Source organism: Perissodus microlepis, chromosome 23 (genome assembly GCF_051167445.1).
Source record: "Perissodus microlepis isolate ML-2025 ecotype Zambia chromosome 23, ASM5116744v1, whole genome shotgun sequence".
In the NCBI taxonomy this organism is placed as follows: Eukaryota; Metazoa; Chordata; class Actinopteri; order Cichliformes; family Cichlidae; genus Perissodus; species Perissodus microlepis.
The window spans coordinates 794,398-821,302 of NC_140482.1; the positions used below are offsets into that span (position 1 = coordinate 794,398).

The window sequence follows — 26,905 nt, forward strand, 5'->3', positions numbered from 1 at the left end:
AAGGACAGAGGAAAACAGAGACAATATATATAAGACAAGAAGTAACACAGACACCCTTTTCGGTGACAAAAAAGAGAAAATATCCAGTGAAAGGCAGTTCTCTTGGAAAAACTGCCTCATTGATGTCAACGGTCAGAGAAAAATGTCTGATAGGAAGGCAACCGTAGCTCATACAACCATTTGTTCCAACCAAAGAATGCAGAAGAGCGTTTTGGTCAGCTAAGAACAGGAAATTGAAGCTACAGTTCTCAAAATTTGACATGAGTAGATTGGATAAATGTTGCCTGGTCTGATGAGTTTGATTTCTGCTCTGACATGCAGATGGTCGGGTCAGAATTTGGCATAAATAGCATGAAAGGATGGATCCATGCTGCCTCATGTCAGCTGTGCAGACTAGTGGTGGTGGTGTCACTGTGGGGGGGAGGGGGGGTATTTTCTTGCTGAAACGTTACATAGTGTGTGTGTGTGTGTGTGTGTGTGAGAGAGAGAGAGAGAGAGAGAGTGAGAGATAGTAAGAGAGAGCTTGAGAGAAGCTGAGCTTTATTCAAAGTGATTTGAAACAAACTGCAGCAATAAGGGCAAACTAGTGCACAGTTATGTTTACGTGAGCGTTATTTTGTATGCATTTGACAGTTCCATAACTGTGAGAATACATTGATAGCATTTAACTCTAGTAACAGGCATTTGTACCAGTAAGCATGAAAAAGTAGGGAAAAGAACTAGTATGTAAGCACTGACTAGTACTGTAAAGTATATGTGTATATAGGGCAATCGTGGCTCAAGAGTTCGCAGTTCATCCTGTAATTGGAAGGTTGCCAGATTGAGCCCCGCCTCCGACAGTCTCGGTCGTTGTGTCCCTGGGCAAGACACTTCACCCGTTGCCTACTGGTGGTGGTCAGAGGGCCCGGTGGCGCCAGTGTCCGGCAGCCTCGCCTCTGTCAGTGCGCCCCAGGGCAGCTGTGGCTACAATGTAGCTGCCATCACCAGTGTGTGAATGTGTGAATGACTGAATGTAGTGTAAAGCTCTTTGGGGTCCTTGGGGACTAAGTAAAGCGCTGTACAAATACAGGCCATTTACTGTGCGTGTGTTTATGCTCAAGTGTATGAATAAATTAGTCAGTATTAAACAGTTGCAATTTAAACAGTAGAAGAGTGGCACTATATTTATATATTTATAAAGAATTTCAAACAACAATTAATTGATGCTCAAAGCAGGTTTATTTAATTAATATTCAGATTTCCAATTAGTTCCGAATTCATTCAGCAGCAAATCACATCACCAGTCACTTCAAGGCTGTATGTATTATTGTAAGGTAGACCCTACAATAATACATACAGAGAACCCAACAATCATATGACCCCCTATGAGCAAGCACTTTGGCGACAGTGGGAAGGAAAAACTCCCTTTTTACAGGAAGAAACCTCCAGCAGAACCAGGCTCAGGTTGGGGCGGCCATCTGCTGCGACCGGTTGGGGTGAGAGAAGGAAGACGTTTGTTGTAGGTCTGATTGAAGGACTGATGTGATGGTAAGTTGTCTGCTGCTCCGCTTTGAATATTGAGAGATTAGTTGATGGATTTCAAGCCAAATTGTGCCCAAGTTTAAGACCATATTCATTGGTTGTTTTTGTTGATGTTATTGTTTTGGGCTTTTTTTCCACAAGAATTTCTAGCTCCCCTAGAATTCTGGCCACCCAAATGATGATTGCTGCTGAGAGAGCACAAGGTTTTGTCCCCCTGTGTTATTCATATCAGTGCAGTGGGTTCTCCTTGAGAGGCGAGGGTCGAAAAAGGGATGCTTCAGAACCTCCGAGGGTGTTATGCGCTGATTTGCATCCAAGGCCAACATTTCTTTGATTAGCCTTACAAATAATGATTGGCCGTTTTCCGGTCCTCGCCTAACCTTCAGCAGTTGTTCGAGGTCATCGAGACGCTTAAGTTTTATCCATCGAGTTTCCTTGGATCGATAATCTGTCTCGTATTGAAATTGTTCTTGGGTCTTAAATGTCCAGCGCTGTTCGTTGTAGTTATCCTCGATGAAATAGCAGTCAGTGTAGAAGCCAGACTTTAGAAGATGATCTGGTAGCTGACCCTGAGTTTCAATTATGAATTTCAAAACATCATAATCGTCTTCCCCAGGATAGAGAGGCACCCCTGTAGCAAGCTCCACAGCTACCAGCCCCAGAGACCACATGTCAATTGCTTCATCGTATGGAATGCCAAGCATAACCTCAGGTGCACAATAACCAACCGTCCCCACACGGTCACCAGGAATCACTGCAGAAGCAGGACATGCGAGGCCAAAGTCTATGAGTTTGACTTTGACGGGAGACTCACTGCGGTTCACAACCATGATGTTTCCAGGTTTGAGGTCAGCATGCACTATTCCCACAGAACCCAGGTGGAACAGAGCATTTGCGAGCTGATGCAAAATTGGCCTGAGTTCTCTCATTGGGAGACCTCGGTTATTCCGGTCCCCAATGTAGTCCCACAGGCTTTGGTCGAGGAGTTCGAAATTCAAGCAAATGCGCTCTCCATCGAGGAAATAGCCGTTCCATTCGACAATGTTGCACCTGTCTGGATCCAAGCGTCGTAGCTGCTCCAGGATGAAAATTTCCAGTTTTGCCTGGAGCAGAATTTCAGGGTCGCTCTTGTTGACTTTAATAGCAACAGTTTGGTTCTTTTTTGTATCGCGACATCTGGTTACCAAACCAAAGCCTCCTTCTCCAAGGAAGGCCTCTACCACGTGGTGATCTCCTAAAATGGTCCCTTCCGTTATTTGAAGATCATCTTCAGAGGCAGATGGGTTGGCTGAGGTGTTGATGTCTCCTTTTTGAGGAAATTCAACTGAGTTTTGGAAACTGCAGCTGAATTTTTGCGATCCCTGACTTTTCCAGCTTGAAGGCTGCTGAGAGAGCACAAGGAGTTCTCCCCCTGTGCTATTCATGTCAGTGCAGGGGGTTCTCCTTGAGAGGCGAGGGTCGAAAAAGGGATGCTTCAGAACCTCCGAGGGTGTTATGCGCCGATTTGCATCCAAGGCCAACATTTCTTTGATTAGCCTTACAAATAATGTTTGGCCATTTTCCGGTCCTCGCCTAACTCTCAGCAGTTGTTCGAGGTCATCGAGACACTTAAGTTTTATCGATCGAGTTTCCTTGGATCGATAATCTGTCTCGTATTGAAATTGTTCTGGGGTCTTAAATGTCCAGCGCTGTTCGTTGTAGTTATCCTCGATGAAATAGCAGTCAGTGTACAAGCCAGACTCTAGAAGATGATCTGGTAGCTGACCCTGAGTTTCAATTATGAATTTCAAAACATCATAATCGTCTTCCCCAGGATAGAGAGGCACCCCTGTAGCAAGCTCCACAGCTACCAGCCCCAGAGACCACATGTCAATTGCTTCATCATATGAAGTGCCAAGCATAATCTCAGGTGCACAATAACCAATTGTCCCCACAGCACCACCAGGAATCACTGCAGAAGCAGGACATGCGATGCCAAAGTCTATAAGTTTGACTTTGACGGGAGACTCACTGCGGTTCACAACCATGATGTTTCCAGGTTTGAGGTCAGCATGAACTATTCCCACAGAACCCAGGTGGAACAGAGCATTTGCGAGCTGATGCAAAATTGGCCTGATTTCTCTCATTGGGAGACCTTGGTTATTCCGGTCCCCTATGTAGTCTGACAGGCTTTGGTCGAGGAGTTCGAAATTCAAGCAAATGCGCTCTCCATCGAGGAAATAGCCGTTCCATTCGACAATGTTGCACCTGTCTGGATCCAAGCGTCGTAGCTGCTCCAGGATGAAAAGTTCCAGTTTTGCCTGGAGCAGAATTTCAGGGTCGCTTTTGTTGACTTTGATAGCAACAGTTTGGTTCTTTTTTGTATCGCGACATTTCGTTACGACACCAAAGCTTCCTTCTCCAAGGAAAGCCTCCACCACGTGGTGATCTCCCAAAATGGTCCCTTTAGATATTTCAAGCTCATCTGAGCCGAAGGATGGGTTGGCTGACATGGTGTAATGTGTCTGTTTGCGCTGTAAATTGGTGAGAAACAAAACTGAACTTGTTTTGGTTTCTCCTGTAAATTGCTCTCAAAACTTCTCGAAAGGGTTTTAGTTGCTGCAGGTCAACGTCCGTTAAGCATAAAGTAACAGGTGAGCGCTCCTATTTATGGGTTTTGGGATCAAAGCAAAGTTATGACGTCAGAAAAGATCGAAGCAAAGTTACCACTCAAAAGCGATAGAAGCATTCTAATATGTGCGCATGCGCACACACGTGCTTGTTTGTGTAATATTGTTCACACTAAATTTGACCCTAATCAATTTAATATCAGTCAATCAAAGAAAATGTCAGTTTTGGAAAATTTTAAAATGACATAACTGACAGTTAAAACATTTTTTGTTCATGTATTTGTATTGTTTTCGGGGTTTTTTGCATACCATGTCAAGCTTTTCTGTATATAGTCATGTCGTAGATTTCGGAGCAAACAAGAAATTGAATTGGATTTTAATATTGCAGTGCTTGGATTTCGGATTTGGTGCTTAAAACTTCTTGAAACTGTAACCGTATTTCATTCACCACAAATGACTATCTGATTGAATAGTTTCTTATCAGATAGAGAAATAAAATGAGTCGCAAAGTCTAAAAGCAACATTTCTCTGCCTGGGCTGTACCTCTGCACGTTAGTCTGTTTCAATGTGTGACCCCCACCCCCTCCCTGATCAGTCGGGGGTGAGTGCACTAATGTGCCTGGAGGCCGTTTTAATGAGTGTTTGCTGGAAAACGAAAAATACAAGAAGGATTTGTACGTTTTCACAACGGGGGAGTTGCGTAAGTACTAGTAAATAATTTTCTCGAGTGTGTACGTTACACATGTTATTTTTAAAAAATTGGTATTATTATTTTGCTAGCTAGCAAACTCGCGGGATAAAGGATTGAAGTGCACTCAGTGCGATACAATACGGTGCCGCTATTCTAACAGTTAGTTATTGCAGGGTAACTTGTAGAATATGCTGTGAATTTAACCAAGATTACACAGCAGTAGCAGTAATACGAGTTACTTCCCTCAAGTGAAAGCGTTAAACGTTAGCCCGATGCTTAACTAGCCAACGTCAGGCTTTCTGATTGAAGGCTAAAAGCGACGTTGTCACCAAGTAAACAGAATATTGATGATATTTTTGTGTATTGCTGCAGCTTTTTCAAGTATTAACCTGGTGTCTTTGGGAACACCTTAGGGGGAAATGACGGTAATATGACTGAACCATATGGGAACAAAGAATAGGCACTTTTTTGTGCTACCGAAGTTTCCTCCTTTCATTCAAAATCTGTTTATCATTAAACAATTTAAACATAATGGCTTCAAGCTCACATTGAGGCCTGTGGGGCACTATCAGCCACTGAGACAGTAGACAAGTGACTATTTCACACTTTAAGGCTGCCTGTTTATTTAAGGGAGATGAACAGTACATTATAACTGTACATAATAATATCAATGATGATAGATTAAATAAATAGGTTTTTGAAAGACGCTTGTGCATTTTTAAAGTCTAAAGTGTTGAATTGATCTGAGTATGTCATCTGTTCAAAGCCTCTCCCAGTCAGTGCTGTTCTCTATGCCTGTCTTACTCTACATGATGTTATTAGCACAAACACTTTAAAGGTGATAATTAGGTCTACAACAATAACACAGACTGCAATGTAGTTAAGCGTCTTACAGTTAGTTTTGAATGAATGAACTTAAAAAACAACACAAGCAAAGATCTGTCTCCTCCTGTTTTTTTGTGTCACATAAGAAAGAAGCATCAATATCTGATGAGAAGACTTATTCATTTGGCCTTTCACGTGGTCTTACTCAGGTGATGCGAAGTGAAATATGCATCCTTTTTATGGTAATGTGCTGGAAAAGTTTGAAAATGGACATTAAACGTGCTTACAAAGTGCTTGAATTTGACCCTGAAAGGTGTATGAACCCAGAAAAAGTCACACTTGGACTAAAAAACTCTCATAGCAAGTTAATCATATTCAATTGATTTGATGCTTTCAGCACAAAATTTAGCCACACAGTCAGGACAGCGTCTGATTTGCCTTCATCGGTAAACGTGTTTATGCAGTACATAGTAACAGTGTGGCTGAGTCCTCTGGTTCAAATCAGTTCCAGTACATTTGGAGATGTAAGTCTTAACCTTTCACATGCATCGGGAAGGAAAATACAACCAACATTTAAATGTCTTAATTCAATTTATTTTAAGTGTCTTAATGAGCTGCTGCATGTGAAAGTTAGCAACCGTTGATTTTACTGGCCAACAGTTACTCAGTGTTAGCTCATTACTCTTTACTCTGAGTTGTTGGAAGAAAGCTTGTCTGTTGTTGGTTAATCTGATTCCTGAGCGCTTGTGTTTGTGCTCAGCCAAAGACGTTGTTTTTTTAAAATGATGAAGCAGCTCCGCTCTCTATAGTATTTATTTGTTGGAGGGAATGTGTTTTGATCATCCTCATGTTCATTTCCAACATGATATTCTTATTCTTGGACTCTACTAGAGTAGCTTTGCATGCTTCTTTATCTTAAACGAAGCTCCTCTTTTTCTCCTCTGCCTGAAAAACAGGGGTTGTGCCTTTAAGCTAACTTTACTCTTATTGGTTGATATTAAAAAGACTTGCTATTAATGATCAAGGCTTTTTTAATATCATGGATCGGGTGTTCTTTTTATTCATGCTTTTTTCTGGGGTCTATGATGGATATTTTTGCATAAATTAAGATCTGATTAAAAATATTAGTCTCACACGTTGCATTAATTTCATTCAAAAGTGAGTCAGGTAGGTGTTAAGTAGAAATACAGCAGAATAGTGAAATTAATCTTGTATTTATCGTCTAATCTTGATCACATGTTCAGCGCTCGTAAAAATATATTTGGAAAACAAAAATATTTGTGCTTATTATTTAGTTTATTTATTACAGAGGAAAAAAACATGACACTCTTCCTCACCACTTCCATTCAACCTCTTTCCTCAGGACTCATTTTAAGCTGCGTACAGAAGGATTCAATCAGTCTGCAGAACACACACATGCATCTGCTTCAGTGGCAATGAATGAAAACATCTGGCTGTGTTATCATGCATACTGAAATAGGAAAATAAAGTAAGATGAATGAGTTGAGCGCTCTGAGCTGGATGTCTTTCTGAAGTACAACTCTCCTGCCTCTGAGCTTCATGTGAAATGTCTTTACTTGCTCAAATTTAATCTCGTAAAAGTCGATCAGAAAACTTATGAAAGCGTGTCTAACTTCCTGGGATCTAACTCATTTTAGATATTTGTTTCTATGTGCTGCGTGTGTTATTTGTTATTCAGATGTGAAGTTTAAAAAGGTTTAGCTGAGTCTTCATTTAATAAATGTTATTTCTGGGGTTTTGTTTTGCTTGCTAATCGTCGATACTGTGACGGTGTGTCACTGTACAGATCCTCCAGGGAAAATGTTTTTGTTTTTTCACATTTTGACTGTTGTGATTCATTATTTCCACCTTTCAATCTTTCCCGTTTCATTATCTAACACACACATTATTCTCTCCCACTGCGCTCCGACTTTTTAATTCTTTCAAAAAAACATTTGATCTGCACAGTACTGCCGAAGTGCAGCGATACATTGTGAAGTGCACATTTCCATTTCTCATACAGTACCGAGCAAAAGTCTTGAACCACCCCCTTACTTTTTCATGTTTTGCCAGGTCAGTCTGTGTTAACGGTGTTATTAACTGCATTCTTCAACTAAAGAAGTGAGAACAAATGATGTGGGGTCTTGTTTTTTTGCAATAGGCTGCAAGTAAATGTGTAAAGATACAATTTCAAATTGGTTCTTTGTTAAGTTTTCTGGTCCTTTCCGTGACTTAGGTGTCTGTTTATGTTTGAATGTTTCAGAGATTAGTGTGAAGGGTCTTAACAGACAAAAACTGGTCAAATACAAGCCCTGGATTAAAAATCAGAAACACTTTAAAAAGCCTGGAGAGCTATTCCTTAATACCACTTTAAAGATTACAGGGAAGTCCGGATCCCTGGAAGCAAATGAGGGATGGCTCAAGACTTTTGCACAGTGCTGTACATGTCATGTTCCCTGTTTTATAGCTCAGCTCAAACTGACACGTTCTCACTAACTGCTTCTCATTTTCTCCACAGTAAACTTTGACCACTTCCAGATACTGCGGGCCATCGGGAAAGGAAGCTTTGGAAAGGTAATGCGGCCTCCATTTTTCACGCGACTTGTATATTGTTTGCCCTTAATTACCCACCACAGTCGTCATCTCTAAAGAATCGGTGCAAGCGAAGCGAAATGTGCTGGGATTACACTTTAGTTCTCGTGTGCTGCTGTTATTTAATAACAGTTATAAATGCAGCTTATGTAATTATTTCTATAAAGTCAGTTAGAGGAGAGCCGATTTATATTTCATCTCACTCAATCTAGGTGGGAATTTTGACCCCACGTCTCAATTTAATTACACAGCAGCAAAATTCTGCGGCTCTATTTGTCATCGCGCTCAACGGTTGGGCTGAAGGCAGGAGGAGAACTTAGTGAGTGAGTGAGTGTGTGTGTGTGTGTGTGTGTGTGTGTGCGCTGCATTTTGTGAGACCAAATTACCCACAGCTCTTTTCAACCTTGTCACAGGTGCCAAAATCACCGCTGGTGGCCATTGTTGATAAAACCGTCATTTTGGATTAACTTGTGGGCCATTTTCTTTCACCTCCTGCCGAAGAATTCCTTTGTGTACACATTGAACGTCTGGATGAGACTTCAGTAATGAATTCAGGACTGTGTGTGTGTGAGATACACAATTGGGGCTCCAGAGATTGGAATAGTTTACCTTCATTTTAAATATCACTGCCCTGTGCACATTGTCGGCTTTAAAATTCAAACTTAAAGAGTTTGTAAGTAAACTGGCTGAGATGAGACAGACGATGCACCGGGTCCTCGTCTGAGTGCTGGCTTTCAGTTGTGCTGTCTCTCTTCCCCAGCCATGCACACACAGACACTGTGCTACACTTACACAGTGAGACAGATGCTCACAGAGACGTCCAGATACATTTTGTCCTTGCTGGAGGTCATCTTGTGTGTGTTTTTTGGCCCACTGTGGCCTCACACCGAGCTCCTGCTGTTTTTTGAACACTTTAACAGCTAACAACTTTTAGCTTCCTGTTGAACACACTTAAGTGGGGGAGGTGTTATTATTAGTGGTAAATGATTTGTGTATTTGTTGGATGCACCTCAGAGCAACAGGAAACATGACACGACACGCTCCAGTAACCTGCAGTCTTTACAGTGAGGACACACAAACATTAACCCTCTGCTCCTTACAGAAACTCTCTAAATCCTTTAAGTTTCTTGACTGCCACTTGGAAAGTTGAAACTTCAGCTCCCTCCACAGATTTTCTACATTACTGATGTCTGGAGGTGGATCAGCTGTGAGAGGGCGCTGCTCTTGTGGCGACCTGCAGCAGGTGTTTATTGGCATTTTCTTTCTCTTTTTCTTTTTGTTTTTACCTTTGTTTTAACTCTGTTCTTAACCGTGGTTTTAACTTTTTATGAAGTTTATTTTGCCGAGATGGAGATCTTCTACACCTTAGTTTTATTGTTGTTGGCGATATTCACCTGGAGTCATTCACTCTCACTGACAATCACTTATACACGCGAGGAACTACTTGGATTACGGTGGTCCTGTTTGTCTATGTACGACTCTTCTAATGCTCGGACAGATGTGATTCTTGGTGAGGATTTATTTTCCCGGTCAAAGACTAATTTTGGAAAGCCCCGCCACTTGAGAAAACGCGGAAAGAAAGGCGGCGTGCGTCAGCGTGTAAGAAAACTTCGGAGGAAGAGTCGTGTTCCTCTGCCTTCTATGATTCTGGCCAATGTCCAATCTCTTAGGAACAAAACGGATGAATTACAAGGAAATGTGCTTCATCTACGGGAATACAGGGAGGCTTGTCTGATGGCGCTTACCGAGACGTGGCTGACCGATATGGACAGTGACACTTCACTGCAAATCAGCGGCTTTGGGACCCCTGTCAGATTGGATCGGAACTGTGGAGTAACACGCAAATCTCACGGAGGAGGGGTATGTTTGTATATCAACCAGGGCTGGTGTAATAACTTTACTGTGCGGGAGCGGTTGTGTCTTCCTGACATCGAGCTCCTTTCAGTATCTGTCAGGCCTTTTTACTTACCGAGGGAGTTCCCTCAAATTTTTGTCACTGTTGTTTACATTCATCCTAAAGCTGACGTTAAAGTTGCTGCCGACGCCATTTTTAAAGTGGTACACAATCTGCAGACTCTCTCACCGGATGCTCCTAATTTTATTCTTGGTGATTTTAACAATGTAATCTTAAGAAATCACTGAACAATTTCTTTCAATATGTCACTTGTCCTACAAGGAATAACAAAACGCTGGATTTGTGTTATGGACCGATTAAGGGGGCATATAAGTCTGTGGCCGGACCTGCGCTAGGTTCTTCGGATCACAATGTTATTCATCTCCTCCCTGCTTACAGATCTGTGATTAGGAGGGAGAAGGCCTGTGTGAAGCGGACTAATGTCTGGACAAAAGACAGTTGTGTTGCCCTTCAGGGGTGTTTTGATTGCACTGACTGGTCCTTGTTTCAAGAGAGCACTTCTGATTTGGATGAACTCACTGATGTGGTGTGTAGCTACATCTCTTTTTGCAAAGACTCTGTGGTTCCAGTCAGAGAATTTAAGACTTTCCCTAATAACAAACCGTGGCTCTCTAAAGATATTAAGGATCTGATTCTTAAAAGGAAAATTGCTTTTAACGAGGGAGACGTTCCCACTATGAGAATATTGAGGAAGGAGGTGAGGGCTGCAATAAAGATCGCCAAGATGAGGTACAGAAATAAGATTGAGGCAGAACTCAGCAGTAACAACCTCCAAAGAGCTTGGCTTGGTATGAAAACAATGGCAGGGCTACACACGAAAGGTAAAAGTAGCATTACCTTAGAAGGGTTTACCTCTGACAAACATCTGGCAGACAGTCTTAACAGTTTTTACCTTCGTTTTGAGAACTTTGACTGTTCTAGGCAGACCAGCACACTGAGGGAAAAGACTATCACTCCCCCATCAATTTGTATTGATGAGACGGGGGTAGCTAATCTTTTTAGACACACCAAAAGCAAGAGTCCTGGACCTGACAACATCTGTGGACAGGTACTGAGAACTTGTGCTGATCAGCTGAGTGGGATTTTTCACTATATCTTCTCACTTTCTTTAGAGCTACAGACGGTACCTAAGATTGGGAAACAAGCTGTCATTGTTCCTGTTGCTGAGGGCAGTTCTCCTAAGGCGCTGAATGATTTTAGGCCTGTGGCTCTGACTTCTTTAGTGATGAAGACATTTGAGAAGATAATTAAGAAGGAGATTTTAATGCAGGTTGAACACCATCTTGACCCCTTCCAGTTCGCCTATAGAGCAGGGAGAGGTGTGGAGGATGCTGCTGTCACACTCCTGCATCTTTTGTATAAGCATCTTGAGGCCCCCCACACCCATGCAAGATTATTATTTGCTGACTTTTCATCTGCATTTAATACAATTCAACCCTTCTTACTTGCTGGCAGGCTTTACAATCATTTCAAGCTTGACACTAGTCTGGTCGGCTGGGTGACAGACTTTCTGATCAATAGGTCACAATGTGTGAGGGTGAATCATGTATTTTCTGATGTGCTCTCCTCCTCTACTGGATCACCCCAGGGTTGCTGCCTCTCTCCCCTTCTGTTCATTCTGTACACAAATGAGTGTTGCAGCAAATTCACGAACAGACACATCCTGAAGTTTGCTGACGACACAGTAATCGTCAGTCTTCTAGTGGGGGACGAGTCAGGCCATGGACAGGTTGTAGATGATTTTGTGAATTGGTGTGATGAGTCCTTCCTTTCACTTAATGTGTCAAAAACTAAAGACATGATTATTGATTTTAGGAAGTCCTCTTATAGCTCATCACCTACTATCATTAAAACTGCCGATATTGGGATCGTTGAGAGTTATAAATATCTAGGTGTGGTACTTGACCATAAACTGTGTTTTGAATCTCATGCTGATGCCACTACTAAAACAGTTCAACAAAGACTGTTCTTTTTAAGGAAAATGAGATCTTTTAATGTCTCATCTGAGATGTTGTCCTTGTTTTATAGAAGTTTTATCGAATCTGTGATGTCCTTTTGTATCGCTGCCTGGTTTGGTAACCTGACGGTGAAGAATAAGAATCGGTTGGGACTTCTGGTAAAAACTGCTAGCAAAATTTCAGGGCGCTGGCAAGATGGACTTTTGGCCATTTACAATAGAAATGTGCTTAGAAAGGCTCATTCTATTATTAATTGTGTGAACCATCCACTTCACAGTGAGTTTGAGTTGTTGCCTTCCGGCCGCCGTTTTAGAGTACCTGTGAGGAGGACTAAAAGACTCCAGGTCTCTTTTATCCCTACTGCGTCTTGTCTCCTAAATGGCAAATAACTGTCCTTGAACTTTCTATCATTATTATTGTCATTATTATTTTATTGTATTGTTCTGTTTATTTTTATCCTCCTGCTGCTAAACTAATTTCCCCTTGTGGGACAATAAAGAAATTGAATTGAATTGAATTGGAGACTGACTAGACCACTGCGTGATCTTATAGCACTTCTCCATTAGTACATACTCAGATCAGCTTGCTGTGACTCAACTCATTTTCCATTACAATCAAGTACCACCTAATGTGCGTGGGGTCATTACAGCAAAGCGGCCCGATGTCCATGTTGTCATTTATAAGCAACACGAATGCCACAACAAAGGAAGACGTCGCAGCGATGATGTATCTGTGGCTTTTTGTCACACTTGGAAACCACGGTGTTGTGCAGCTATTTGCCTTGTTGCAGGGTTTTAAAAAAACTGCAGTTTTGATTTTAGTGAAAGACACCGTCTCATGACTCATTGAGTGCCGCGACTGACAAGCCAATCCGTGGCATGCAGTCTGACGATGTCACATTTCCTGACTGCTTGGAACCCCGACTAAGTCGTCCTGTAGCCCACATCATAATGTTTCCATCTCTCTGCTTGACTGCGGGGATGCTATTTTTTGCATCACACTCCTATTTCAAAAGGTCAGTTAAAGCCACATAATTGGAATTTCGTTTCATCTCCCCACAGCACTTTCTCCAAAGTCTTCCCTGAATCATTTAGATGTTCACTGGCACTTGAGATGGGCCTATACATGTTTCTCCTTGAACAGGTGGACCTTGGAAGTGCCGCAAGATTTTAGTCTGTTAAAAAAAAAACTGCTTAATTTTGTTATTTGTTTATGTCATGATTGCTGATATATTGATAGCAGTGATTGTAGGATAGAGATGTATGTACTGCAGTTATGTGTTAAACAATTCTCAAATCTCATATGTCTCATAACTTTTGAATTTTCTAACTCAGTCACAGAATTTGACTTTTACAACATGCAATTAGTTTTTTGTTATTTTAACCGGTCCCACTCAAACAGGACTATAAGACCCTCTGTGTGTTTACACAGTTTGTTCTGTGATTGCATCTTCTTGCTTCTTCTTGCTCCTAGCCTTTTTCTCTGAGTCAGAGAGACTGAGGTAGCTACCCTATGTTAGCCTAGCTTTCTATCACTGATGCTCTGTATGTATGCTGCTGCCTCTCGTCTCATGTTACTTAAAAAATTAACCCCACAGCTTCAATAACCTTATCTGAAAATCTCTCAGTGAAAGTTACGGTTGTAGGTTTGGAAACATTTTGGGGTAGCCAGTGTTAAATAGAGACAGTGCCACATTCTTTATCTAGTCATTGTAATGAAAGAAGCACATTTAAAAACTATATGAGAGTTTGCTTTTAACAAGCATGTAATGACTCTACTTAATTTAGGTAGTCTTAGGGAGTCAAACTGAAGGTAGCATTTTGTGGATGTTTTCCCTGCTGCCCGATCCCATCAGTCTCTTAAAGCATCATTTTTTATGCGCCCTGGTGTGACAGTGGTTTCATGGCGCTACAGGTTACCTGAGCACATCAGGTATATTACGGTTGAAAACGAGTGCCCGGCCTTCCAGTGGCTGGTCGACCCCTCGTGCACAGCTCAGGAGTCTAAACGACCCAGGGTCCCTGAGCAGTTATGGACATGTGTGTTTTTGGTGTGCTGTCCCTCGTTCTCCCTGCTTGCAGGTATATCTGTGTGTGTGTGTGTGTGTGTGTGTGGATGCCGGTGTTTCTGAGAGCACCTGTTTACAGGCACCTTCAGGCCTGGTGGGTGTGGCCCTGCCAGGTGGTTGGCCACACCTGAAGACCATCACACAGCTGATCAAGCCTTGTCGGAGGAGCTACTTAAGAATGCGGTGGCGCTCTCTCTGACGCTGGATCATTGCGTGACTTCACGTTAGTCTCTCGGCCAGTCAGTACGGATAGTCTGCCGCATTGTATGTGTCTTACGGCTGCCTGTTTGTTATCTCCCCAGGAGAAGCGTGGAGACGAGAGGGCAGCGAGCACGGGGTGCTCAGACACTGAGGAGCGGAGACAAGGAACACTAGCACTGGGAAGAGGACATTTCACGGGAGTCGGGAACGCACTGCGGATTTATTGTTATTTTCCATTCACTGTAAATAAACGCACTGCTTGCATTCAGAGCTCCGTGCCTGGCTCCTCCTTCCTCACATCCCCACGGTTGACGCTGGCCAACCGTGACAAATACCTTTTCTTAGATTCATTATTAGTTCAACATTGACAAATAGTAGTTGGCTAATATCAGGAGCCAAAAAGAAAACAAAAAACAAACGAAATAAATATTTCAGATGCTGAAAATAAATTATTACGGTTGTTTAAATTTACTGTCCGCAAGTTAGGTGTAATACATGTAGTCAATCTAATGAATCAATATTACATGTAAAAAGTACAGAGCTGAAAATAAAACTAAAATATAACGGTAAATGAACTGGTTCTTGTATAAAACTTTTCTACTCTCTACAACTTGCCTCATTCATGCACTCACTTTTTTCTATGCTTTTTCTCTGTAAGTGCTTTCTATCTAACAGTAATACGCATTCATCCTCCCGATGGATGCATCGGAGAGCAACTTGGGGTTGGTGTCTTGCCCAAGGATATTTGGCATGCAGGCTGGAGCAGGCGGGGATTGAACCAGCAACTTTCTGATTAGTAGGTTTCCTACCTGAGCTACAGAAACCCCAATTTGTGGTGCTCTGGAAACAACACGTTCTCATCCCAACAGGTAACGATGCTATGTGACAAATCATCGGTATGTGTAAATGTGTTTTTTGTTCTAATCATGAATCGCTTTGTAAAACAAGACCTGATAGGGTTAAGGTTAAAGTTATGGTTAGAGTTAATGTTAGGGATAGGGCTGGAATGGACGGCTGGAGCCTCTCCTCCAAGTGTGTGTTACTGCCGCGAACAGCATTCTGTTGTATTCTGTTGTATGCTTTTCTCTGTAAGCGCTTCGAGCCTGTACTTTTTTGCTTTAACTGAGTAATGAAGTTGAATCAGTACTTTAACTTTCACTGGAACAATAGTATTTTTACTTCTACTTAAGTAGAGAATGTCTGATCTTTTGCCAACTCTGGCTGTCTCTCAGTCTTGGAATACCCACTTGTTGTCCAGCGGTGTCCTGGGAATATGGGAACTAGACAGACTGGGGAAACAATGGGAGGAGACACAAAGATGGAATCACTTTTACCATCTTTTATGTATTTGCTGGTCGTCTTATTTCTTCTATTTTGCAAGCACAGTGTTGCAATCATTGTCTTTGTGGTACAATGACACAGGTAGAATGCAGGTGTTTTCATGTAACATGATGCCAGAAAGATGAGTAATGTGTTTTGAAGAGAAGATAAAACATCATGTTTGAACAAAGATAAGCAGCAGACACGTCTGTGTGTGAGTTATTCAGGTTCAGGAAGAAGGTAATATGTCTGCAGAATTTGTAATTCTTATGAAGATATTGCTTGTACAATAAACAAAATCCCTTTAACTTCTTCTGGAGAGTGTCTTTATATATTTAGTCATTTTGGGGCGATCCTTTATTTAGTAGTAACCCTAGTCGGGGATATATATCAGAGTTTACTTTCAGATATGAGCATTGTGCTACCTGTGGATGAATGAATGATTTATTTATTTATTTATTTATTGAAAGACTGGCTCATGTAAAATATCTGAAAGTATGACAAAGCTCTCCTGTTACACTTTATGGACACCTGAGCTTCACCATGAGGGCCTGTCTTTATTCACTGAAATGCACTTTTATAATGAATTCACAGTAATCACTGACTCCTTCAGAGCATTACATTCATTAAAGACGTCTTCTACACCTACTCTTCCAGACGACCGACACATACTTCAACCACTGCAGGTTAACCAGCCACTCATCAGTAAAGCAAAAACTAAATGTAAATGTCCTCATGTGGAAAAGACTGAAACACAACTCCCATATATCACTAATGTAACAGATCCATTTAGGGAGAGTGAGAACACTAGGCTGGATGTGTTTTAATGCAGGAACATTCATCATGTCTTGAGTTCAACAAATCATTTACATTTACATTTAATATGTGAGCTGGATGGTTACACGATACAATATGATTGTCAACAATAACTGCAATGAACGCTGGTTTGAGGGCGGAGTCAAGGAGGCCATTTACGTGAAAAGGGAAAGACCCTCTCTGAATCGAGGAGGGGGCCTAAGGGTACATCTGTCACCATCTTACAATGCTGTGATTGCAGCTGTTCTCCAACTCTCTGTGAATGGTACTCAAGACCATTGATCAGTGGTTGTTGATCAATGGTCATGAGAATTTGCATAATCATGATTAAGGAACTGACCTCCCAGCCCATTGTTCCTTCAGTCGGCTGGTTTCTCTGACTGAAAACGCTACGTCCAGAAGAACAGAATCAACTTTTGGAGAGTTACTTCCCTGGATGATTGAGCACGCATCAAGACCTTTTAATCAGGCCAACAAATATCTTGTACTCAATTTTAGCAGCAGCCATTGTGACACTGATGATAAAACTTGTGTAAAAGTGCGAAGCTGTAAAAAAGTAATGATAAAAAAGCATTTTTGTAGCTGAATGTTACTGGATAGCTGTTTCATCTGTAACACATCAAAATAACCTGCTAAGGTTTAATAGGCTATAAGGAACACACTCACTTCCTGAGCCCTGGGCAATAAGAGACGTTTTGTGTTTTATAATTTATTGATATGTTTGATCCTTTCTGACCTGCGTTAATGGAGCCATTAGAGCACCATGTCCGCTACAATAGTTCTGTAGTTTGATGCTTGAGTCGTTGCAGACTTGTTGAAACTCCCTCACCCGTCAAAGCAGCGTCTGTGTTATTCGAGTCCAGCAGATGGCAGTGTTTCACTGTCTGACGGCTGTCTGAAGCTTCAGCTGGATTATCCGTTTGCTATGTTTGCCATGTTACAGTGGGGAGGAAAAACTCCCTTTTAACAGGAATATCTAGACATGAGTGATTACTGCAGTGGGGCACTATCTGTGCTATCTATAAGAAATGTTAGGAACAATAAAACTCTGAGGATCAGGGCTCCATTTCACTCCAGTGTTCAGTGGCATTTTAAGAGAGTGAATACCGACGCTAAATGTCTTTGTAAAGCAAAAGCACGTTGTTAGCCTTTACAGAGCAAAGCTATGGATCAATGTGCAGTGAAGAAAAATCGAGGTGGCCAGTCTGTCCTTTCCTAACCAATCACAGAGCTCCTTACATTGTTGCGCTGGAGAATAACTAAATATAATATAAATATAATATAAAGATGATATTGAAAATAATCTTTTGTAGAGTCACTACTTAGTGGGCAGAGGACAGTTATCACTTTGCTGGATGCTTTAAAGTCGCATGTTCTGTATTTGCTGTATGCAGATTAACAGGATATTAACAGATTAACAGCTTTCATTAGACTTCATATGATAATCAACAGTGAAGTGTTTCTCTTTCAGTGTTTATTCTTGCTCATTGAATGATCTCTGTTCAGATAATATGCTGCACTCATCTCATGTTTCTTTAAATACGGCATCACTTGTCCAGCTGTCAAACTCTGAAAGAGTTACAGTTTCACCACTGAGCACTTTGAACGGTTATTCTTTTATTTAAAAGTATTTATTTGAGCTGCATTTTCATCAATACGACAAAAACAGTGACTTCAACAAAAATGTATCTAAAAATATTTAGGGGGAAATGTTCCTACACCCCTCATGTAAATGTTACACCTCCAAAAGGGAGAAATAATCAGAATAAGGCGTAATCATTGTCTTGATAATAATGACCATGAAAATGAAACTAGGCCTACCTTTAGTTCAGCACACTCAGTGTTACATAAAGACATGCGAACATCCCATCATCCATTCTGGAGCCTACTTTTTAAAAGAGCGAGCTGTTTATTCTGGCTGAGTAGCAAACAGAACCAACCATGAAAACCTAAACTGGGAAAACACTCGGAAACCTTGAACACTGGGAATATGGAGACACAGGGGGTAGGTGAACAGACACTCTGACAAAGGACAGAGGAAAACAGAGACAATATATATAAGACAAGAAGTAACACAGACACCCTTTTCGGTGACAAAAAAGAGAAAATATCCAGTGAAAGGCAGTTCTCTTGGAAAAACTGCCTTATTGATGTCAACGGTCAGAGAAAAATGTCTGATAGGAAGGCAACCGTAGCTCATACAACCATTTGTTGCAACCAAAGAATGCAGAAGAGCGTTTTGGTCAGCTAAGAACAGGAAATTGAAGCTACAGTTCTCAAAATTTGACATGAGTAGATTGGATAAATGTTGCCTGGTCTGATGAGTTTGATTTCTGCTCTGACATGCAGATGGTCGGGTCAGAATTTGGCATAAATAGCATGAAAGGATGGATCCATGCTGCCTCATGTCAGCTGTGCAGACTAGTGGTGGTGGTGTCACTGTGGGGGAGGAGGGGGGGTATTTTCTTGCTGAAACGTTACATAGTGTGTGTGTGTGTGTGTGTGTGTGTGTGTGTGTGTGTGAGAGAGAGAGAGAGAGAGAGAGAGAGAGAGAGAGAGATAGTAAGAGAGAGCTTGAGAGAAGCTGAGCTTTATTCAAAGTGATTTGAAACAAACTGCAGCAATAAGGGCAAACTAGTGCACAGTTATGTTTACGTGAGCGTTATTTTGTATGCATTTGACAGTTCCATAACTGTGAGAATACATTGATAGCATTTAACTCTAGTAACAGGCATTTGTACCAGTAAGCATGAAAAAGTAGGGAAAAGAACTAGTATGTAAGCACTGACTAGTACTGTAAAGTATATGTGTATATAGGGCAATCGTGGCTCAAGAGTTCGCAGTTCATCCTGTAATGGAAGGTTGCCAGATTGAGCCCCGCCTCCGACAGTCTCGGTCGTTGTGTCCCTGGGCAAGACACTTCACCCGTTGCCTACTGGTGGTGGTCAGAGGGCCCGGTGGCGCCAGTGTCCGGCAGCCTCGCCTCTGTCAGTGCGCCCCAGGGTAGCTGTGGCTACAATGTAGCTGCCATCACCAGTGTGTGAATGTGTGAATGACTGAATGTAGTGTAAAGCTCTTTGGGGTCCTTGGGGACTAAGTAAAGCACTGTACAAATACAGGCCATTTACTGTGCGTGTGTTTATGCTCAAGTGTATGAATAAATTAGTCAGTATTAAACAGTTGCAATTTAAACAGTAGAAGAGTGGCACTATATTTATATATTTATAAAGAATTTCAAACAACAATTAATTGATGCTCAAAGCAGGTTTATTTAATTAATATTCAGATTTCCAATTAGTTCCGAATTCATTCAGCAGCAAATCACATCACCAGTCACTTCAAGGCTGTATGTATTATTGTAAGGTAGACTCTACAATAATACATACAGAGAACCCAACAATCATATGACCCCCTATGAGCAAGCACTTTGGCGACAGTGGGAAGGAAAAACTCCCTTTTTACAGGAAGAAACCTCCAGCAGAACCAGGCTCAGGTTGGGGCGGCCATCTGCTGCGACCGGTTGGGGTGAGAGAAGGAAGACGTTTGTTGTAGGTCTGATTGAAGGACTGATGTGATGGTAAGTTGTCTGCTGCTCCGCTTTGAATATTGAGAGATTAGTTGATGGATTTCAAGCCAAATTGTGCCCAAGTTTAAGACCATATTCATTGGTTGTTTTTGTTGATGTTATTGTTTTGGGCTTTTTTTCCACAAGAATTTCTAGCTCCCCTAGAATTCTGGCCACCCAAACGATGATTGCTGCTGAGAGAGCACAAGGTTTTGTCCCCCTGTGTTATTCATATCAGTGCAGGGGGTTCTCCTTGAGAGGCCAGGGTCGAAAAAGGGATGCTTCAGAACCTCCGAGGGTGTTATGCGCTGATTTGCATCCAAGGCCAACATTTCTTTGATTAGCCTTACAAATAATGATTGGCCATTTTCCGGTCCTCGCCTAACCTTCAGCAGTTGTTCGAGGTCATCGAGACGCTTAAGTTTTATCCATCGAGTTTCCTTGGATCGATAATCTGTCTCGTATTGAAATTGTTCTTGGGTCTTAAATGTCCAGCGCTGTTCGTTGTAGTTATCCTCGATGAAATAGCAGTCAGTGTAGAAGCCAGACTTTAGAAGATGATCTGGTAGCTGACCCTGAGTTTCAATTATGAATTTCAAAACATCATAATCGTCTTCCCCAGGATAGAGAGGCACCCCTGTAGCAAGCTCCACAGCTACCAGCCCCAGAGACCACATGTCAATTGCTTCATCGTATGGAATGCCAAGCATAACCTCAGGTGCACAATAACCAACCGTCCCCACACGGTCACCAGGAATCACTGCAGAAGCAGGACATGCGAGGCCAAAGTCTATGAGTTTGACTTTGACGGGAGACTCACTGCGGTTCACAACCATGATGTTTCCAGGTTTGAGGTCAGCATGCACTATTCCCACAGAACCCAGGTGGAACAGAGCATTTGCGAGCTGATGCAAAATTGGCCTGAGTTCTCTCATTGGGAGACCTCGGTTATTCCGGTCCCCAATGTAGTCCCACAGGCTTTGGTCGAGGAGTTCGAAATTCAAGCAAATGCGCTCTCCATCGAGGAAATAGCCGTTCCATTCGACAATGTTGCACCTGTCTGGATCCAAGCGTCGTAGCTGCTCCAGGATGAAAATTTCCAGTTTTGCCTGGAGCAGAATTTCAGGGTCGCTCTTGTTGACTTTAATAGCAACAGTTTGGTTCTTTTTTGTATCGCGACATCTGGTTACCAAACCAAAGCCTCCTTCTCCAAGGAAGGCCTCTACCACGTGGTGATCTCCTAAAATGGTCCCTTCCGTTATTTGAAGATCATCTTCAGAGGCAGATGGGTTGGCTGAGGTGTTGATGTCTCCTTTTTGAGGAAATTCAACTGAGTTTTGGAAACTGCAGCTGAATTTTTGCGATCCATGACTTTTCCAGCTTGAAGGCTGCTGAGAGAGCACAAGGAGTTCTCCCCCTGTGCTATTCATGTCAGTGCAGGGGGTTCTCCTTGAGAGGCGAGGGTCGAAAAAGGGATGCTTCAGAACCTCCGAGGGTGTTATGCGCCGATTTGCATCCAAGGCCAACATTTCTTTGATTAGCCTTACAAATAATGTTTGGCCATTTTCCGGTCCTCGCCTAACTCTCAGCAGTTGTTCAAGGTCATCGAGACACTTAAGTTTTATCGATCGAGTTTCCTTGGATCGATAATCTGTCTCGTATTGAAATTGTTCTGGGGTCTTAAATGTCCAGCGCTGTTCGTTGTAGTTATCCTCGATGAAATAGCAGTCAGTGTACAAGCCAGACTCTAGAAGATGATCTGGTAGCTGACCCTGAGTTTCAATTATGAATTTCAAAACATCATAATCGTCTTCCCCAGGATAGAGAGGCACCCCTGTAGCAAGCTCCACAGCTACCAGCCCCAGAGACCACATGTCAATTGCTTCATCATATGAAGTGCCAAGCATAATCTCAGGGGCACAATAACCAATTGTCCCCACAGCACCACCAGGAATCACTGCAGAAGCAGGACATGCGATGCCAAAGTCTATAAGTTTGACTTTGACAGGAGACTCACTGCGGTTCACAACCATGATGTTGACAGGTTTGAGGTCAGCATGAACTATTCCCACAGAACCCAGGTGGAACAGAGCATTTGCGAGCTGATGCAAAATTGGCCTGATTTCTCTCATTGGGAGACCTTGGTTATTCCGGTCCCCTATGTAGTCTGACAGGCTTTGGTCAAGGAGTTCGAAATTCAAGCAAATGCGCTCTCCATCGAGGAAATAGCCGTTCCATTCGACAATGTTGCACCTGTCTGGATCCAAGCGTCGTAGCTGCTCCAGGATGAAAAGTTCCAGTTTTGCCTGGAGCAGAATTTCAGGGTCGCTTTTGTTGACTTTGATAGCAACAGTTTGGTTCTTTTTTGTATCGCGACATTTCGTTACGACACCAAAGCTTCCTTCTCCAAGGAAAGCCTCCACCACGTGGTGATCTCCCAAAATGGTCCCTTTAGATATTTCAAGCTCATCTGAGCCGAAGGATGGGTTGGCTGACATGGTGTAATGTGTCTGTTTGCGCTGTAAATTGGTGAGAAACAAAACTGAACTTGTTTTGGTTTCTCCTGTAAATTGCTCTCAAAACTTCTCGAAAGGGTTTTAGTTGCTGCAGGTCAACGTCCGTTAAGCATAAAGTAACAGGTGAGCGCTCCTATTTATGGGTTTTGGGATCAAAGCAAAGTTATGACGTCAGAAAAGATCGAAGCAAAGTTACCACTCAAAAGCGATCGAAGCATTCTAATATGTGCGCATGCGCACATATTAGAAGCGATCGAAGCGATTCTAATATGTGCGCATGCGCACACACGTGCTTGTTTGTGTAATATTGTTCACACTAAATTTGACCCTAATCAATTTAATATCAGTCAATCAAAGAAAATGTCAGTTTTGGAAAATTTTAAAATGACATAACTGACAGTTAAAACATTTTTTTGTTCATGTATTTGTATTGTTTTCGGGGTTTTTTGCATACCATGTCAAGCTTTTCTGTATATAGTCATGTCGTAGATTTCGGAGCAAACAAGAAATTGAATTGGATTTTAATATTGCAGTGCTTGGATTTCGGATTTGGTGCTGAAAACTTCTTGAAACTGTAACCGTATTTCATTCACCACAAATAACTATCGGATTGAATAGTTTTCTTATCAGATAGAGAAATAAAATGAGTCGCAAAGTCTAAAAGCAACATTTCTCTGCCTGGGCTGTACCTCTGCACGTTAGTCTGTTTCAATGTGTGACCCCCCACCCCCTCCCTGATCAGTCGGGGGTGAGTGCACTAATGTGCCTGGAGGCCGTTTTAATGAGTGTTTGCTGGAAAACGAAAAATACAAGAAGGATTTGTACGTTTTCACAACGGGGGAGTTGCGTAAGTACTAGTAAATAATTTTCTCGAGTGTGTACGTTACACATGTTATTTTTTAAAAAATTGGTATTATTATTTTGCTAGCTAGCAAACTCGCGGGATAAAGGATTGAAGTGCACTCAGTGCGATACAATACGGTGCCGCTATTCTAACAGTTAGTTATTGCAGGGTAACTTGTAGAATATGCTGTGAATTTAACCAAGATTACACAGCAGTAGCAGTAATACGAGTTACTTCCCTCAAGTGAAAGCGTTAAACGTTAGCCCGATGCTTAACTAGCCAACGTCAGGCTTTCTGATTGAAGGCTAAAAGCGACGTTGTCACCAAGTAAACAGAATATTGATGATATTTTTGTGTATTGCTGCAGCTTTTTCAAGTATTAACCTGGTGTCTTTGGGAACACCTTAGGGGGAAATGACGGTAATATGACTGAACCATATGGGAACAAAGAATAGGCACTTTTTTGTGCTACCGAAGTTTCCTCCTTTCATTCAAAATCTGTTTATCATTAAACAATTTAAACATAATGGCTTCAAGCTCACATTGAGGCCTGTGGGGCACTATCAGCCACTGAGACAGTAGACAAGTGACTATTTCACACTTTAAGGCTGCCTGTTTATTTAAGGGAGATGAACAGTACATTATAACTGTACATAACAATATCAATGATGATAGATTAAATAAATAGGTTTTTGAAAGACGCTTGTGCATTTTTAAAGTCTAAAGTGTTGAATTGATCTGAGTATGTCATCTGTTCAAAGCCTCTCCCAGTCAGTGCTGTTCTCTATGCCTGTCTTACTCTACATGATGTTATTAGCACAAACACTTTAAAGGTGATAATTAGGTCTACAACAATAACACAGACTGCAATGTAGTTAAGCGTCTTACAGTTAGTTTTGAATGAATGAACTTAAAAAACAACACAAGCAAAGATCTGTCTCCTCCTGTTTTTTGTGTCACATAAGAAAGAAGCATCAATATCTGATGAGAAGACTTATTCATTTGGCCTTTCACGTGGTCTTACTCAGGTGATGCGAAGTGAAATATGCATCCTTTTTATGGTAATGTGCTGGAAAAGTTTGAAAATGGACATTAAACGTGCTTACAAAGTGCTTGAATTTGACCCTGAAAGGTGTATGAACCCAGAAAAAGTCACACTTGGACTAAAAAACTCTCATAGCAAGTTAATCATATTCAATTGATTTGATGCTTTCAGCACAAAATTTAGCCACACAGTCAGCACAGCGTCTGATTTACCTTCATCGGTAAACGTGTTTATGCAGTACATAGTAACAGTGTGGCTGAGTCCTCTGGTTCAAATCAGTTCCAGTACATTTGGAGATGTAAGTCTTAACCTTTCACATGCATCGGGAAGGAAAATACAACCAACATTTAAATGTCTTAATTCAATTTATTTTAAGTGTCTTAATGAGCTGCTGCATGTGAAAGTTAGCAACCGTTGATTTTACTGGCCAACAGTTACTCAGTGTTAGCTCATTACTCTTTACTCTGAGTTGTTGGAAGAAAGCTTGTCTGTTGTTGGTTAATCTGATTCCTGAGCGCTTGTGTTTGTGCTCAGCCAAAGACGTTGTTTTTTAAAAATGATGAAGCAGCTCCGCTCTCTATAGTATTTATTTGTTGGAGGGAATGTGTTTTGATCATCCTCATGTTCATTTCCAACATGATATTCTTATTCTTGGACTCTACTAGAGTAGCTTTGCATGCTTCTTTATCTTAAACGAAGCTCCTCTTTTTCTCCTCTGCCTGAAAAACAGGGGTTGTGCCTTTAAGCTAACTTTACTCTTATTGGTTGATATTAAAAAGACTTGCTATTAATGATCAAGGCTTTTTTAATATCATGGATCGGGTGTTCTTTTTATTCATGCTTTTTTCTGGGGTCTATGATGGATATTTTTGCATAAATTAAGATCTGATTAAAAATATTAGTCTCACACGTTGCATTAATTTCATTCAAAAGTGAGTCAGGTAGGTGTTAAGTAGAAATACAGCAGAATAGTGAAATTAATCTTGTATTTATCGTCTAATCTTGATCACATGTTCAGCGCTCGTAAAAATATATTTGGAAAACAAAAATATTTGTGCTTATTATTTAGTTTATTTATTACAGAGGAAAAAAACATGACACTCTTCCTCACCACTTCCATTCAACCTCTTTCCTCAGGACTCATTTTAAGCTGCGTACAGAAGGATTCAATCAGTCTGCAGAACACACACATGCATCTGCTTCAGTGGCAATGAACATCACTTTAATGTCCTTATACTGATCACCACACAGTGTATGTGCGCTAAAACAGAAATCATTTCACTGCTCCTTCGTAGTGGCAGGTTACAAAACGTCATTAGATGCTGCGTGGCCGTACAAGATAGACTTTGGTTAGCAACAACTCTCTGAGGCCTTTACTGTGAAACAGAACGCTGTCTTATCCGGCTAACTTCAAGGTTTAATGTGGGATTTTTTTGTAATCCAAGACATAATGCCAGGTCAACTCATGCTTTGAACCTAATCTGCTCCAGAGCAAATCATGTTCAGATGTGAGATCAACAGGTAGAAAATCACAACCTACTAACCAGGAAGACCAAAAAGAACAAAATAAATAAAATCCCCGATCCTGGAAGATCCCTCAGACCGCTGTGTGCAGAGAGTAGGAGGGTGTAAAATCTTTTAGCAGAGTCTGATGTCTTTGTCTTTCCATGATGAGCAACAATAATGAATATAGATTCTCTACAACAACTTTATTGTTTTGGAAGTATTAATATATGATCCTAAAACGTTTACATTTAACCTTTTAATCAGACCAGCAAAAATCTAGTATTGAATTTTAGCGCAGTCATAAAAAATTATTTGCTAAAAGCATTTTTGCAGCTGAATATTTTAAATTACAGTTAGGATTACTGGTTGGCTGTTTCACCTGTAAGACATTAAAATAACATGCTAAGGTTTAATAGTCTATACGGAATACACTCTGAGCCCTGGGCAGTGTTGTGCTAATAAGAGAAGGTTTGTGTGTGCAGTGAAACAGTAATTTTTGTATTTCACAATTTATTGATATGTTTGATCCTTTCTGACCTACATTAATGAAGCAGCCATTAGAGCACCATGTCCGCTCTAATAGTTCCTGTAGTCGTTGCAGACTTGTTGAAACTCCCTCACCCGTCAAAGCAGCGTCTGTGTTATTCGAGTCCAGCAGATGGCAGTGTTTCACTGTCATATGACGGCTGTCTGAAGCTTCAGCTGGATTGTTCGTTTAAATTAGATCGTTGTATAGAATAGTTTGTGTTTGCTATGTTTGCCATGTTACAGTGGGGAGGAAAAACTCCCTTTTAACAGGAATATCTAGACATGAGTGATTACTGCAGTGGGGCACTATCTGTGCTATCTATAAGAAATGTTAGGAACAATAAAACTCTGAGGATCAGGGCTCCATTTCACTCCAGTGTTCAGT

The 26,905-nt window shown here is 41.4% G+C and overlaps 1 protein-coding gene and 1 long non-coding RNA gene across 2 annotated transcripts; one reads left to right on the forward strand and one right to left on the reverse strand.

Annotated features, from left to right (window-relative positions):
• Nucleotides 1-939: 939 nt before the first annotated feature.
• Nucleotides 940-21,668, reverse strand: LOC146360605 (uncharacterized). The gene is made up of 2 exons (XM_084921253.1): nt 20,246-21,668; nt 940-4,088 (listed from the first exon to the last, which is right to left on the reverse strand). The coding sequence occupies exons 1-2, from the start codon at nt 21,608-21,610 to the stop codon at nt 1,677-1,679; spliced, it is 3,777 nt and encodes a 1,258-aa protein (XP_084777379.1). The 5' UTR covers nt 21,611-21,668; the 3' UTR covers nt 940-1,676.
• LOC146360606 (uncharacterized) lies at nt 13,303-14,650 on the forward strand. The gene is made up of 2 exons (XR_014799457.1): nt 13,303-14,402; nt 14,482-14,650. It is a non-coding gene; the product is annotated as an uncharacterized LOC146360606 (long non-coding RNA).
• Nucleotides 21,669-26,905: the final 5,237 nt, after the last annotated feature.

Coding starts and splice junctions, on each gene's coding strand:
- LOC146360605 (XM_084921253.1), bottom strand. CDS start 21,610: ATGTTGGCCTTGGATGCAAATCGGCGCATAACACCCTCGGAGGTTCTG. Junction 4,089..20,245: donor CGTTTGGGTGGCCAGAATTC/TAGGGGAGCTAG, acceptor AAGTTTTGAGAG/CAATTTACAGGAGAAACCAA.